The sequence below is a fragment of the Colossoma macropomum genome, unplaced genomic scaffold (assembly GCF_904425465.1).
Source record: "Colossoma macropomum unplaced genomic scaffold, Colossoma_macropomum, whole genome shotgun sequence".
Taxonomy (NCBI): domain Eukaryota; kingdom Metazoa; phylum Chordata; class Actinopteri; order Characiformes; family Serrasalmidae; genus Colossoma; species Colossoma macropomum.
In genome coordinates, this window is record NW_023494799.1 from 16,501,239 (window position 1) to 16,519,058 (window position 17,820).

A 17,820-nucleotide genomic window follows, 5' to 3' on the forward strand; every position below is an offset into this window, starting at 1 on the left:
AGCCTCCCTCTGCTCTAATGCAGCCTGATGGGTCGAATGCCAGGAAAAGGTTACTTTCACAGTTTAAGGCACACCAGTATTGCACAGCGCATGCTTAGCCAGGCATGTGTGCTGGATGAGACAGATGCACAAACCAGCACGCAGGAAGTGTCACCACAACACATGAAGAGAAAGAGAGAGAATAAGGTTTAAACATGCTTAGGCCATTAGTTTATGAAGTTGTCTCTTGCACAGCAAATGGGGGGAAGTTTCCCTATCTCAAAAAAATGCAGTTAAAGAAAGCACCGTGTACATCTCTCTTCTAAAATCTCTTTCCAAATCACCAAATCAGCACTCTTCCTCAGGGAAACTTAGCAAGGACCGAGTCCATTTGTCGTTGATGGTGTTTGCGATAGTATATAAGTACTACAAAAGATCAGGCCGTGATCAGTGTGTTCGCACTCAGCTCCAATTCTTTGTGTTCAAGAGGCAACACAATAAATGCCTGAGAGATAAAGGTATCGTGTGAACAGTGCTTTTTAGATAAAGATCATCTGTGATGGAGCAATAGTACCCAGAGGGTGCTATCTGTGTATACAGATCAGCTCTGGTGTTTCACACCTCTCTGTTGTGGAAGCATAACACAGGCTAAACAGAGTTGCCATAAACAAGTATTTGTCCCCACCTGATTTCTTTTGTTTTTGCATATTTGTTACATTTAGTGGTTTCTGATCTGTAAACACAATTTAATTTAAGACAAAGACAGTTATCCAACACCAGCTGGCCCTGTGTGAATACACCTTAGTTGCTCAATCAACCAATTAACCACTTTTAGTTGAAAACTGGGATCAAGTACACCAGACATATCCAGGCTTGATTACTGCCAGCCATGCTCAATCTGCACACCACTTAAATAGAACTTTTCCAGCAATCTGAAGACAACTAGAAGGTTTCAACATGCAGCACACTATGCCATGATCAAAAAAAAAAAAACATCGGAATAGATGAGAAAGCTTTTGAAATTCATCAATCTGGTGAACCGCAGTGAGAGTCATGATCTCCAAATGGAGCAAACCTTTAACAGTGGTGAATCTTCCCAGAGGTTGTTGCCCTACTGAAATTCCTCCAAGAGCACAGAAACAACTAATTCAGGAAGTTACAAAAGCATCCAGACAAACATCTAAGGAACTGCAGGCCTTGCTCACCTCATATAAGGTCAGCATTCATGATCCCTACATTAGAACAGGACAGGTGAAAACAGTATCCTTAGTATCCATTATAGTATCCAGTAACCAAATCACTACTACCCAAGGGGAACATGACGGCTCGTCTCACAGCTGACAAAAAACACCTTATTGACCCCCAATTTTTCTGAAATAATGTTCTGTGGACTGACAAGCTGAAAGTGGAACTTTCTAGAAGACGGGAGTCTCATTACACCTGGCATGAAGCTAACAGCATGCAGCAATAAGAACATCATACCAACAGTCAAACATGGTGGTGGTAGTGTAATAGTGTGAGCATACAGTCCTTACCGTGGACTGGTGAAGACCAAAGACCTAAATTGTTTCGGCAACTGTTGTTCTGAGATCTGTAGAAATCGATGATTTATAAATAGGGCAGGGTCACCCACATGCACACTTAATAATCATCCAAGTGATGGCTAATTATTGCTTATATCAAAGTGATCATTTTAGAACAGTGGTCACCAATCCTGGTCCTGGAGATCTATCAGAGCATGTAAGTGCTGCAGTGAGAAAGCGGGGCGGGGAGTCCAGCGTGATGTTGTCCAGAGAGCAGCCGAAATCCCTTCAGTGCCACTCTATCTCACAACCCAGACCTCTTTTCCATCTGTGTGTGACTGCAACAGCTCGAACACCACGACCATTCCTACCAGCATTTCTACTGCTGAGCTGCTCAGCAGACCTACATCTTGGAAATTCTCACCCATCACAACAAAATTCTACTGATATTACACACAATTTGTCTTGTGTCAGCCATTTTGCTGCATAAATGATAAAGAGCATCATGTTTACAGCACATGCATTTGTTTACCTTCACCTGTTTTCTGGCTTGTGATTGGGCCATTGTTTCAGGCCTATAAATACCAAAAAACACCTGTGTAGCAAAGAATGGTTAACTGTTTTTTTTCATTTAATAATAGCCATAAATTATATAATTCATAAAATGAAGTGTGCAGTGTCTGTCTATACATTCAAGACATTTACTAAATATCATAAAAATTTATTATATGGAGTTGATATATTTTCTATGATGAGGGAGCAGGAAACCGAAACCCTGGATAGCAATTGGATTACAGAATGCTTTAAGTGAGGAGCGGACATCTCTGCCACTCCACTCACATACTCCGCTTCCTGCAGAGTCTAGTTCCAACCACAATCTGCCACACTTGCTCCAGCTATTTAACTTCCTCAGAAGTCCTTGATTGGCTGGATCAGATGTATTAGCGTTAGGTAAGGATGGGGTACCATGTTGGACGCAGGTTGGATGGAAACTCTGCAGGAAAACACATCTCCAGTAGGAAGGTTGGTGACCACTGTTCTGAAGGTGAGATCATTTTATTCCATACATGAGTGAAAATGATATAACTGCGTTACTTGTTTTTTTCATGTTCTCTTTATTATCATGACTTAAATGAGGATCTGATAACATTTTAGGTCAGATATATGTAGAATTCCAGACTTTTAAAGGACTCGCAAATGTTCTAGCACCACTGCACTTCTTATCATATTACAGAAACATCCAAACTGAAATCTAGACTAAATTTCTTAAACACTGTCCTAACTTTAGGATCACCCCAGTGGTGTCCTAACTTCTGTTTTAACAGTGTTTCTATTGTTTTTAGCCAACAGTGACAGGCAGCACAGTTCACTATAACTATAAAAGGCATAAGGATGTTACATTTATCTATATTGAAAAATGGTGGTTTCACTTGTAGGAAGTTTTTGTTTTCTAACTCTGTGTTTTACAATTCCAGACACTGCAGATATGGTCTCAGCTGTCCCCTCTTACTACCTTTGGTAATGTCAGTTAATATACTGCAGTGATGGCGGTGAATAATGAGCAGACTGAGTTGAACATATGGCTGTTTATTAGGAGGAATAATGTTAGTGAGCCACGCTAACACTAAAGCTTTGGAAAATGGAAAATAAAATTGGGGAGCTCTGATAAACAGCAGGGGGCACCGTCACGCTAGTCCTAACTTCCAGTTTATTGCACTTTCGTTTTGACCTTTTATTTTTTAGATTGGTAATAGTAGCTGTCTAGCCAACTAATTTACATTTTTAACATTATTATGTTTACGTTTCAGCTGTGTGCGTATTGTTGGTTGCTTGGTAACAGACATGACAGTCGATTATTGACTTCAGTTGAGTAGGCTGAGATTTCCTAACTTTAGATAAGTTTCGCTAGGATATGATAAAATTCCTAAATTAGGATAAGAATTGCTTCTCTAATACAAAGTTGTGAAAAATCTTATCTTAATCTTAATTTAGGACAAAAGATAGTAAGTTTCTGTAATACAGCCCATGGTCACTACACTTGAAATAGTGTTATTGAGTTAGTAAATATTGTTTAAGCACACGTTTTGTTTCACTGCTGTTGTTAAAGGAAGTCTCCCAACAGCACATACTGCTGTATGCAACAGTCTGAATAGCCCTCGTGAAATGTAAGTGTTTGGTTGATTTTCTAAGGGTCTCTTTACACTAGAGATGCATTGATTCTGATACTGGTATTGAGTATTGGGCCAATACCATGCTCAATTACACGTATGTGTAAAATTCACTGATACCAACACCTGATACCTGCTGATACCGTGTAACGTAAGAGTGTACGCTAATGAACAAACAACTCGAGCTGGCAATGATAGAGCATCTGTTCACACAGAGAAGTGTTACTGACTTTGTGGAGGTCACTTTAAACATTCTCCCTAGGCAAATTCCTGCTAGGAATACACTGTGTAATTTTAGCCCATTTTTAAACACACACAATCACAACTGTTTCCCAAATAAGGGTGGAGACACATAGGCTAGCAAACAGGGGTGGAAAAGTCAAGATTTCCTACCAAAGTTTACATGTGCTGACTTTTGAGAGAGTCCAATTGCGAGATATGAACAATTTTTTAATGAACTGTCCTTATAAACTAGGCTGTAAAGAGATGGCATTGTCCTACCATCAGGGTTGGAATAGCTACTGAAAAATTAGTAGCTAGCTACTTTTTAGCTACTTTCCCCAAATTTGTAACTTGCTACAATCAGCTACTTTTCCAGAAAAAGTAGTGGCTACTTTTTAGCTACTTTTTGAAAAGTAGTGCACCGTTTTTTAGCTTCTTTCGAAAGCGTGATTGTCAGAATGTTTGTGAATCTCCACCTGACACACCTAATGAGCCCAACTGAAAGTGTGAACAAGACACTGCATTTAATCATAAGCCAGAAAGAAACGTACAATTAAAAAGCTGCAAATATACAAAAAGATCACCAAAAAGTAAGTTTAAGTGTACCCAACTATCAAACTTACAACAATCAAACTTATCCAACAAAAATTTAGACTAAAGGCAAAGTCAATCATTCCAGGTCCTTCCTAACAAAAATCAACAAAAATAACCGAATACAAACCAAACAACTTTGTGCAAAGCACTGTCAACTGTTGAAATAAAACTGCTCCAATTTAAACATTTCAGCAAGATCTGTACAGACATGACATTCAGAGTCCTTTGTTAAACTTCAGCAACACTTCAGCCTTAAAATCCTCATCATTGACCCTGGTTCTGTTTGGGGTGAGAATCAGGCCTGAATAATATCTCCACTGCTGCAGAGCTGCTGCGGCTCCACAGCAGAACTAGATTTTTAGGTAAAATGACATAATCCTCATTTGCTGTAAAATCGTTATAACACACAGTTCTAACCCAGTTTTCACAATAAATTGTCTTAAACGCTGGAGACAATATATGACTGCTAATTCACCAACCTTTAACACTGAAGACTGACGCGCAGACTGCTGGTCACCATAGCAACACAGATGATAACAGCTAGCACATCAGCACATACTGAGACATACTTACAGCCAAGATGGTGAAATGGACATAAAATGTTGTGGCTCCCAAGGTGGTTTCATTTTTGTTGAAAGGACAAAATGGCTCTTCTTAACATTTCAGTTGCCGACCCTGAGCTAAGGCTACTATTAAGGGGTTGCTCGAACTGTCCGCGGCGCAGTCAGGATTGTACAATCGCCACCAGCCCAGTTAACAACTCCGTTCTATGGTTCACATTTTGCATGGATTGCCTGTAGCGAAATTGTAGCGAAAATTATCACTATAGCTACACAAACACTTATAGGTGCTACAGCTATTAGCTACATTTCATAAAACTGTAGCAACTACAGCTATTAGCTACATTTGTAGTTAGCTACAAAACATAGCACACTACTTAGCTACTCCCCCATCCCTGCCTACTGTGTATGTTTCACGGCAAAGTGTGGTTAGCCCAGCTGATTTAGCTTCTCAGTGTGTTTGCTCAGTACTCAGTGCACACTCAGTACTCAGGCTGATATTTTCCCTAAACGAAGTGACTTCATGCACCCCAGGCTTAGGAGAGAGCCCAAACCACGCTTGTTGACTCGTATTGTAATGACAAAAAAAGTAAACAAAAGCACAACAGAAACAAGGAAAAAGTATAATCAGATCTCATCTGGTCACAAGAGGGATGCACTTTAGTAAAACAAGGTAATGGAATCTGGCCAAAGTTTATCCAGATAAGATTCAGACATGAAACACATGTCAATGAAGGCTGTAAACACACTTTTAGTAAAAATAAGTTAATACATCCTCAAGTAATCAAGTGTTTCTTTTTTTTATTTGCTGTGAGTGGCTTTTAAAAACAATAAAATATAGTATTCATGCTATGTTGTGCAGTCCAGGCACATAATCAAAACAGCATATGAGCTATAGGAAGGTCATGAATGTAATACAAATTTTCTTAAATTTCTGCTTGCCAGAGGCAAAAGAAACCTCATCACCCCCACCTCCACTGTCAACAAACAATTCTACCAAATAATGAAAATTTTCATGAAAAAACTGCTAAAATGTTTTATTTTGTGCAGTACTGGGAAAGAAAATGTGATGCTGCATTGTATTTGTTAATACATTCTTTATAATCTTGTTTTGCATCCAAGCAGTTCTCCCCTTGCTGTGGAAAGCATCTCCCCTCCTTCTCTGCATATGCTCTCTCTCAGCAGAACGAATGAGTGTGACCTTGTTAATGCTGTCTTTCCTTCATCACTCCTGCGTGGCCCTGCACTCCTGCCGGCCCCTTCCGCTCCCATATACGCCTGTACCTGTCATCTTGTACACTCCATCCATCCTTTCCACATAATTAAACCTTGTTGTCTAGTCAAAGTGCCCCTTCCAAAGCACCTCTTTACTTCCGCACCATTGCCTGATGTTTGGGGAGGGCATGCTGGCTGGTTTCATGAGCATTACGGCCATTCTGCACCAAGTTAAGGCCGCCCTGATGCCCGGAACTGAGATGTAGATACATGTAGATTTATTGCTTAGAAAACAGCACCGTATTGCCTGAAAGACCAAAGCAACAGTTTCCTGATGCTTTTTGAACGGAACTCAAAACTTGGGTTCTTCCAACTCTAATCTGAAGCAAAAGTGGAGCTTGATTTTCTCCTGTCTCTGAACATAAAAGTTTGAAGTACTGGTTATCTGATGGTGACAGTTCTGGTGGTCTATCAGGTCTAGCACAGATGTTAGGAGACCCATTTGTTCTATTTTTTTTAACCCCACATGGCCAGGGCCTGCCGACAGACCCAAAGTTTTATTACACACTTTTATAACCTAAGAATAGCTCAACCAGTTTGCACTGAAGTCCCTGTAGTAACTGAATAATAGGCCTAAGTATGTAATAAGCTTTGGAATTTTAAGGGTTTTTTTATTGTTGGTGTTCTTCCTCCCCCCCTCCTTATGTAAGCGGATCACCTTACATCTAATCTCCTCAGAAAATTAATAACTTGTTCTTAATGACCGTTTTGACTGGTGGTCTCTGACTTTCGTTCAGTACTGTATACCACTGTTTCTAGTTTATTAGTGTAGTGATACTGGCATTTACAATACTGATATTGATAGGCTAATAGGCTGCAATATGTAAACACCTCGTCGTCACTGCTGGACTGAGAATAGTCCACCAACCAAAAATATCCAGCCAACAGCGTCCTGTGGGCAGCGTCCTGTGACCACTGATGAAGACTAGAGAATGACCGACACAAACTGTGCAGCAGCAGATGAGCTATTGTCTCTTACTTTACATCTACAAGGTGGACTGACAAGGTAGGAGTGTCTAATAGAGTGGACAGTGAGTGGACACAGTGTTTAAGAACTCCAGCAGCACTGCTATGTCTGATCCACTTGTACCAGCGCAACACACACTAACACACCACCACATCAGTGTTACTGCAGTGCTGAGAATGATCCACCACCCAAATAGTACCTGCTCTGTGAGGGTCCATGGGGGTCCTGACCACTGAAGAACAGGGTAAAAGGGTAACAAAGCATGCAGAGAAACAGATGGACTACAGTCCATAACTGTAGAACTACCAAGTGCACCTATATAGTAAGTGGAGCTGATAAAATGGACAGTGAGTGTAGAAACAAGCAGGTGGTCATAATGTTATGCCTGATCGGTGTATATGATTTGCAGCAGTGCACACAAACCATATTTTAGTGTTTTTTTATTCCTGACTTAGTAATGTTACGTCCTTCAATTTGAATAAAAACAAGCAGAAATCTATTGTTATAAATTACATAGTGGTTAATTTTCAATATCCATGCCAAAATGTCAGTAATTATAGCTTTCACAGAACTCAGGTCGTCTTCGGGGAGCTAAGCTCTTCCTGGTACCCTGTAATTATAACACTGCTGTGATATGTGTAACGCTGAGGGAAACTAAGAAGCAGGATGCAGGCGCAAGTCCAGGGTTTTATTGTGATCCATAATGAAAAAACAAGGAGAATCCACAAAAACAATGAAACAAAGAATGAAACAAAGAAAGAACACTAGAAATCAAGATACCTGAACTGAAAGAAAACTATATATACTAAGGAAAATGAAGAAAACCAATAAACATCAGAGAAAACCACAAAACAGTGCCTGTGAAACAAAACAACAAGCACAAAACACAAGACAAACAAACAGATGTATAAATACACAGAGAACAAACAAGAAACACCTGGGGCTACGGAGGAGGCGGGGCTACAGACTGTAGAAAGGTGAGACAGATAACCAGGAGGTAGGACATGGGAGGAGACAGGAAGAAAAACAAAAGCACATGGCTAGACACACAAGTGAAGGTAAACAAAAGCAAACACAGAGAGAAACAGAGAAAGGGTGTGTGGTCGCCCTGTTACACTGTGGAATCGAAGCTTTACTTTCACAATGTGAGTTGAATCAAACTGTGAGATCATTAAATGTATGTAACTGGCTGCGTTTGATTAGTAAAACAGAGTCATGTAAAATGTGACCTTGTTATGATTTAACAGAGTCATGATTAATGGCCAAAAAAGGCACCAATCAGGAGGAAGGATGAAGAATCTCTGGCAGAACAAAATGTGCATTAAATTCAAATGATTTAAAAATGTAATGGCAAGAATGTAGACGACTGTAACAGAGTAAAAGCATTTTTTTCTGTACAAATAGACTCACGTTAAAATATATAGTAGTCTTTATTAAAATGATTTGTCTAATTTATTCAAAAATGACTTGTGTAAATGTAATAGAGTAAGTGTGGCGTGTTAATATCCACCTGTGGCTCTGGCAGTATCTATTGCAGAGGTCACCAAAACTGTAGTTTGTAATTCCACCCACAATCTGCCACACCTGCTCCAGCTAAGTAACTTCTTCAGAAGTCCTTGATTGGCTGGATCAGATGCGTTTTAGTAAGTTAAGTAGGTTAAGTAAATGGGGAGGGGCATATTAGATTCAGGCTGGTACTAAACTCTGCAGGAAAGAAGATTTTCAGGAGGAGGATTAGTGGTCACTGACCTATAACAAAAACCTAAAATATCATTCAGCCCTAACGAACACTGGACTCAGGTTCACAAAACTCCCTCTTGAAGCTGAAAATGGAACAGAAAGGTTTGGTTTGGGGGGAGAGGGGCAGATGTTGTATGTGCAATGGACCAAACTGCTGTCACAAGCATAGCTATCAGGAAAGAGGAACATATGGTGCTTCTCAAACATTCAAGCAAACATGAGTCACTTTGCAGATTATGTCTTGGTTCGTAACAACAGTCACGATTTCGGCCTATCACGACACAGCAACAGCTTCTTTAAAAAAAAACGAAAACAAAAAAAAAACAACATCAGATTCAGTTAAAAAAATCTCCATTTTGCTCTTTGAACTGTTTTTGCACTGGTTAATGTCAGGAGGTATAGGGGGTATAAAATGACTCCCAGCTGAACCATGGATGGGAAACATATTCTCTTTCACTGAAACTCAGTTTAGTGAACATGTGTTCATGATTTAAAAAAGCGGTTTGTGCAGTACTGCACACTATATGGCCTAATGTATGTGGACATCCCTCCTAATTATTGAGTTCAGATGTTTCAGCCACACTTGCTAATAGGTGTATGAAATCAATCCATGCAATCTCCATAGACAAACACTGGCAGAGGTATGGGTCCCACTGAAGGGCTCAGTAAAATGTGACACTGTCACAGGAAGCATCTATGAGTAACAATACTCAGCCATGAAGCGCTAGACCACACAAACTCACAGAGTGGGGCTGCCAAATGCTGAAGCACATACCTTGTAAAAAATAGACAATTATATGCTTCCAACTTTGTGGCAACAGTTTGAGCAAGGCCCCTTCCTGTCCAGCATGACTGTACCCCTGTGTACAAAGAGAGGTCCATAAAGACATGGTTTGACAAGTTTGGTGTTGACAACTCTAGTGGCCTGAACAGAACCCTGGCCTCAACACCACTGATAAATGGGATGAATTGGAATGTCAATTCAGAGCTAGGCCTTCTGGTCCAATATCAGTGCCTGACCTTACAAATGCTCTTTTGAATGAATGGGAACAAATTCCTAGAGACGCACTCCAAAATCTTGCAAAAAAGCTTTCCCAGAATAGTGGAGGTTGTTATAGCTGCAAGGGGAGGAGGGGATTCTATATTAATGTCCATGATTTTAGAATGGGATGTCCAACAAACACATTTAGGTGTGATGGTGAGGTGTCCGCATACTTTTGGCCATATAGTGTATTTACAAGGTCTGGAAAATGTAAATGGCTAAAGTGAATAAAAATACACTGAACATAATAAATCACTAATTTTCTTCCAGCCAATCAATTACCAAGAGTTCATTCACTCAGTTAATTCCACACTTCCAGACTTTCTGCATCAGGATGTCAATTCATGATGGCTGAAACTTGGACTAGTTTTAAACAAATTAACATTTTGTCCTCTCTCGGGATTGGAAAACATAATGAGAACAGTGACCCTGACTAAAAATACCCTGTTTGCATTCAAACCTGATTATCATCTTGTTTTGTGGACTGTTTTTTTTCTTAATCTGACTGTTTCTTGGCAAAACAGATGGGAAGATTTCATTAAAATCTTATCAGCTGAGTGTGAAACTGGATGGTAAGTATCCTCTAAAGTGAGTAATGTCTGTGTGTGTACCTCTGCTGGATTGGCTGAGGATGCAAACTCTACCACTGGAACAGCGAGCTGATTGGTGAAGAAATCCATGACCACAGGAGACTGCAGGGAGCTGATGTTTAGGCCAGGGCAACCTCCAGCTTGAATGCAATTCTTTATGTGTTTCTGGAAAGTGAAATACACACAGTCAACCTAACTCATGCATGTGTGTAAACGGATGTGAACTCTTAAAAATAAAGGTGACAAGAAGAATTTCTGGAGTATGATCAGGGGATCCTTTTCATGCCAGGACCCACATGTAGAGGTACTGTTTGCCCGGAGACCCATCAAATATTTGTGAAGTTAACTAAAACTAAAACTTGTCAAAAAAGTCTTTAAATCCTTAAGATTTCAGGCCAGGTTCACATTATACAGCTCTTTCAATCAACAAATGTAATAGTGAACATGATAAAAGAAAGAAACATGCAAAGGCTACACTGGTACATATACAATAAAAAAGTGATAAAATAATGACACATAATTTGTTCTGTATTTAGATGTAAAGCAAGCTTGTTTTACACCAGAAGCGATTAAGCAAGGCAGCAAAGATGAACTTTTTTTATTACAATTGTGTTTTTACATGAGTTGTGAGTGACAAATTGGAGTAATTTGTACATTTAGTGGCTTCAAACAGAAGAAAAATAGACTTGCAGCTTTGTGCACACGTTCCTTTTATTATGGTGCTTGAATGAATATAACACAGGAGCACTTTGCAAGTGACAGTGGTGAAGTGCTGAAGCAGGGTAGTTCCCCTTTCTGATCTGAAATAGTCTTCATATGCTCTGTTCTTGTGGAAACACAAAAAATTTGGACTGACCCAGCTTCCTCACAACCCACTCATGCCACACTGCAACCCCACAAGAATCGTTCATGATCTAGATCACTGCACCAGTACAGACACACTTCCATCAAAACATTCACTTCCGTTTTTTTATACATCATTTTTATGCATCAAGTCGTCCAGCAATACAGTGATGCAATATATGGTTAGAAAGCCATTTTATGATCTGCTATTTACAGCAGTAACGATTTTTTCCTTTGCAACATAAACCCTGAATGAGCAAACGCAAGCAAATCTGTGTGTCCTTACCTTCCCTGCCGCTTTCCACAGAGACATCATAATTCAAAACATGTGGCCTTGATACCATGGCAAGAGTCAGAGATCAGTTTTGAGATCTATGAGTCAGTAATTCATACAATTATTCTGATTGTTGGGAAAAAAACCTTGAGAATATTACCTTTCAAATGAGACCAAGATCATGACTTTAGCACAAAGTATGTGGGAACAGTGCTCCTTTTCACTTTGGGTATGCTGTTTCAGTCAAACTGGGTGACAGTTAACAGGTTAAAGAACTACTTTTGTAAATGACATATTAGTTGGAAGAAACTTTCTGAAATTTAAATAACCTCTGAATGATGTAAAGGTTCTGCACCAGTTAAAGGTTGTTCCTAGGCCTGCACATCCAAGCCAAGAACCATTTAGGAACCTGTCTTTTTAAAAGCGTGAGTAGTTTGAGCATGTACTTAATAACAAATAACAAAATAAAAGATCAATGCATGTAAACAGCTCTTGCACAAAATAAAGTACTTACTCAGTAGAATTCTCAAATCATTTTCACTGCGCTTCATTATTGTACATGCAGTGCCTTTTGGTTGTAATAGTATAGTACATAGTAATAGTATATTATAACAGATTGTGAAGGACCCCCCCCCACACCCCCCACCCCTCCTTAAAAATGTGTTTTTTTTAAATTGTCAACACCTCTTGGATGGTTTATTATGAATGTACAGCTGGATATTTATGTGAAATATGCAACCATTTCACAGAGTTTACTTTTTTCCATTGAAACACAGGCTTTTTTAGTCCATCCAAAAAAACAAAAACAAAAACAAAAACAAATAAACCAAAAAAAAACAAAAAAAACATGGGGCGCTATGTAGCCATTTTATACATATGTAGCCATTTTAGACATATACAAGAGCTTGAACTGACCATGGTCCAGTATCCCGACAGGACATTTGCTTACAGCTAAAGAACATGCCTGCAGTAAGTAAGTAGCTTACTTGTCTCAAATGGTTGGACAGTGCAGTATGCTGTTAGCTAAAATAAACAAATTAGATTGGTATTTATTACCTATGACAGTGTCAAATTTATATTCCACACCTATCTAATAAACTGTTAAATGCAAAGTTCTATGTCTAGTTCTGTTCTAGCAGGACATATTCTACTGCAGTGGCTTAGCATGCTACAGCTTTACCACCTCACCCCACAGGTTTGTATGTTTTTGTGCGTGAAACATTTCGTTTCAGCTTTTTTTGCGGCAATATCCTCATTAGCACTGGAAGGTAGTGCTAACTTAACAAGAAGACTTATCTTTAACATCTTTATACACAACCCCACACGTTCCCTCCGGCTCACTGAAACCTCACTGATGTAAGTTTTGAAGATAAAGACTCAAATTTAAGCAAGTAGATCTAACTTTTTGTGCAGGTAGAGGCAGCGACCAGGGTAGTGAGGGAGAGCGGCAGGTTTAGAAATAGGGCTGCAATTTGCATGACTGTACATTCAAAGATCTTTGTATCTTTAAGGAGTGTTCAGGTTTAGGCGCGCTGCTATGACATTTTAAATGGTTCAGTAGTTTCTTGGGCATAACAAGAATACATAAAAATATTCAACAAACCATTCAACATACATTTTTTTTGTGGTTTAATTTATGACTTCTACATCTAGAGCTAGAGGCTGTGAGTTATACTCTGGAGGGCTTCATCTGAGGTGGGGGAATATTCCTTATGAACGTTTTAAAGTGTGAAAAAGTGGCTGTGGTTCAAAGATGAAGTATTTTTCCCTAAAGTCTGAAAAATAAAATTACAGCTGTGGTCCCTGTCAGTGGGACAGTGCAAGTGAGGACAAGGTAGACCCTCAGTGTGTTTGTGCTAATGTTTTAGATTACAGTGAGTAGGAACATATAACAGAATATCTACTGTCCATGACTGTGAAACACAGTAAGAGCCCAATTTACAGTTGTACAGTAATGAAGGTTATCAATAAAAACAAGCAAACAAACAGACCTTGTTTGGTCAGTGTCACTTTTTGTTATATTTCATATTTATGTGATGTTCATATTTTGTTTGTATAAATCTGTATGAAATCAAAGATATCTGAGTACATGCAGTACTGTGCAAAACTTTTAGCATATTGTTTAAAACCATTTATCTTGGCAATAAGTGTGTTTTACCAGTAAAATACAACATTTAATAATTATTTGGGGACTGAAGACATTCATTGATCCAGTTTTGAGAGTGGAATTTTATACTTCCATTACGCAAGTCTTCAGCTGCACAACCATTTTGGACCTTCATTGTCGTATTTTGCACTTCATAATGCACCATGCATTTTCATACGTCATGAAATATTGCTTTGAAACATTGCTTCAAATATATATATATATATATAAATATATATATATATATATATATATATATATGTATATATATATATATATATATATATATATATGTGTGTGTGTGTGTGTGTGTATATCTTTCAATCTATGCCATGGGCCCTAATACCCCATATACCATGATAGACACTGGCTTTTGGACTTTATGCTGGTAACAATCGAGATGGTCCTTTTTTCTTTGGCCTGGAGAACACAACGTCCATTATTTCTATAAAATATTTTGAAAGGGAGAAATACCTAAATTTGTGGTGAACACTCAATGAGGAAAACTGTTCTTAAAACTTTTTTTTTAAGTCCTAGTCTTAAACTGCCCCAAGCCAACTTTATTGAACCGTGTTGCAGGCACCAATTTTAGAACTGCATATTAGCATATATTAACAAAAAACAATTGACAAAAAACAAAAAACAATTGACAAAAAACAAAGTTGATAAGGTAAAACATTAATTATCTTATTTTTGTACTGTTTTCATTTAAACACTGGTCAATGTGAATTTACATATCATTGCTGTCTGATTGTATGTGCATTTCACCTACATTACACAGCTTTCTGGATTGTGGCTTGTAAAAAATACCCCTTCCCACCAGATTACATGCCTAACCAAAAGCCATCTGACCTCAACACACAAAGTAAACTCACAAACAACAACAATATAAAACCCTTCAGCAATATGGTGAAATAATATTCACTACTCAAGAACTGGAGAATCAAACCAATCAAACAGTGAACAAGCACAACAGATCTGGCATCAGCAACAATTTGCTGTCTGGGCACCAGCATTAAAAACATGCGTTTCTTGAGGTTCTCTTCTTAAGAGATCAAGATCACAATAAGAACAATGATGACATCACCATCTCCCCTTAGGAAATGACTGAAAAAAGTATATTTTCACAAAAATGTTATGGACAAAATATTTTAGTAGCCTTAACCAATTCCTGACTAATATGACTCCTCAATTTAGGTAAATTATCATTAGTCCTAGCCCTATCTGGCACATTTTGTCCTTGAGCCATCAATTTGTCTAAACAAGTTATAGACCAGTCTGCTTTAATTGGCCATTTATCAGTTCTAACGATATGCAACACATGCTCATCCTTATGGCCCCATTCTTGTGCTGTGCATGGGTTGCAATAACTCTGCGTGTCTCCATTCTTTCTAAAAGAGTGGAGCCCTTTATCTTTGGAAGCTGCAAACGCTATTAAATTAAAAATCAGCCAGAGAATCCTGCAGTAGAAGGCAGGAGAAAGAGGCAGAATAGGTAACTTCTGCACACTGATGCCTTTTCCCTGCGAGGAGAATCAATATTTAATTTCTTCGTCAGCTATGATAACAACAGAGCAAAAATCATTGTTTATGTATTTGTGCCAGAGTTAGTCTGCTGCAGAGAATGCAGGAGATTGGCACAGAGTTCTGGGAGATGAAGGTGATCACCCGTACTGTGCACATTTTACAATAGCTGCTCTTATAGCTGTCCAAACAATACAGCCTGCAAAAAAAGAATCTGCAAACGAATGGCCTTTAACCGAGCCCCTTTGACTCCAATCCACTGTGCTTATGAAGACAGTGTAAAGAAAGTGTGGGTAAGTGAATACATTGCTATTTGCTGACAAACTACCCACTGACAACACAACAATACCATATGTTTGCAGGGGAAGCACTAACAGCTCCTTCTTAAAATGGCCATCCAGCAGCTATTCCTCAGATTAAGGCAAAAAAAAAAAGAAAAGAAACAGACTGAACGAAACCTAAAGGAACTGGCAAATCACTGAATCAAACTGTTATCTCATTCACAATGCGCAGGCGACTGAAATGACATTGCATTGTGGAGATAATTCATTCTCAGAGAAGGTGACCTTTGGAAATTACATTTGCAGGGAAGTGGGACTGAAACAGCGCATGCATTTAAAAAAAGACAAAGCCAAAAAAAAAGGTATGAATAAGTCAGACGTTATTTGAAAAAAAGACATGGGGTGCCTATATGAATAATATGAAAAATTCAGAGAATAGCTTGGCAGTAGCGTTCTAGGGCCTTGTAATTTGAGAACTTCACACCATGCCCCTGTTTCTTTGTTTAATGCAACTATTTTATTTCAAATAATAGCGATAAAAACTCAGGCAAGCGGTGTAAGCGCCTGAATGTAAGGCTGCAACAGAAATCGCAGGTTGAAAAATGAAATCATGTTTTAATTGCTAGCTTTTAGTGCACGTTTGACCATGTAAATCAGTCCAATTTATTGAGACCCCTTTCAATTATCCTAATCTTAATCAGTGCGAGACAATACAGCAAGAAAAGGCATACAGTAACAGAGAGACAAAGGAATATGACAAATACTCATTTTTGATACTTAAGAGTGACCTAATTTCATGAACTCCAACAGCACAAACCTAAAGTCTTAAATAATAGAAATATTGCAGGGCAGAGGGCGGAGCTTCAGATTTTTCTTAACAGTTTTGTTGGTTTCTATTAAACCTGGACTATGTAAAATTTATTGTTAAAATTAAAAGAAGTAGCATTACTTAAGGCTTGGGAACACTACATGACTTTTAAAGTCCTAATAGATTGTAAAAAGGCTGGGCATGATTGGTTTCTGTAGATTTTTGGGGCGACACTAAACGACTTGGGATCACACACTACTCAACCCTTAAGTTGTTGCTGAACTGAACTGAGCTCACCGAACTAGCATGAACTCTCTCGATCTCCCATTACTAGGAGACACAAATAAACAAATGTGTTCGAAAATGTTCTTTCACATGTTCACATGCAATTACATATCTCCACCAGAGAGATCTCCAAAATCCCCAAATCTTGCATAGTGCAGCTATAATATTTTTTTCATTTTGCATTCGTTCTACTCCATTGTCATGTTATCCTAATGCTAAAGGTTAGTTTAGGATGGATTTTAGAGCTTGAAATATCTGTCCAGATGTTTGGACAGGTTTCAAACATCATTTCTCAAACGTGTCAAACTCAAGGGTTCAAATTTCATATTCGGTTTCTCACAGAAACACTTATATTACTGTAAAACATTTTTTAATCTGGCACACTGGAGTTATCCACTTGTGAATTTAGCACCGAGATGTATAAGGCTCAAGCTTGTGAGAAAATGGGTACACAGGAAATAAAGCACCACATCATGGAAAGCTTTTTCAGACTAAAACACTTTATGATTTTATTTGATGAGTCAGTTTTGAACACTGATGATGACCATGTTTGGGTCAGATAGAGTTGGAACAAAACCAGACCTGAACTCTCATGAGCAGTGAAAAAGGTGACAAGTTCACAAACCAACCCCCTGTAGTGGGGTCCAGCGGCATTGGGCCTCATTCACCAGAAAGTTCTTTTTAAAACCCACTTACACAGTTTTTACAAAGATTCTGACATTCAACAGTGTTTTCTTATTTGGGATCTGTTCTTAGGTAAGAACAGAATCTACACACAAACAGTTCTGTGGTTTAAGAACACGTCATGAATCTGACATAGACTTTCTCTTAGGACCTTTCTCAGGAACAAATTTAAGAAAAAACTTAGAAAGACAGTGGTGAATGAGGTCCAATGTTTGTAGAAGAAAAATATAGAGGTAACTGCTGTGGAATTATTTAGTTGAACAGCTTGAGCTAAGCTCAAATTTTTCACTGGTTTTTAGACATTTTAATTTAGAAT

General features: G+C 38.6%; 1 protein-coding gene across 1 annotated transcript in view; it reads right to left on the reverse strand.

Annotated features, from left to right (window-relative positions):
• The window catches only part of LOC118819423 (inactive N-acetylated-alpha-linked acidic dipeptidase-like protein 2), a 321,925-nt gene that overhangs the window by 65,640 nt on the left and 238,465 nt on the right, over positions 1–17,820 (reverse strand). The window contains exon 10 of the mRNA XM_036587209.1: positions 10,682–10,825. Within this exon, the coding sequence (XP_036443102.1) occupies positions 10,682–10,825 (144 nt within the window). The remainder of the gene's footprint in view (positions 1–10,681; positions 10,826–17,820) is intronic.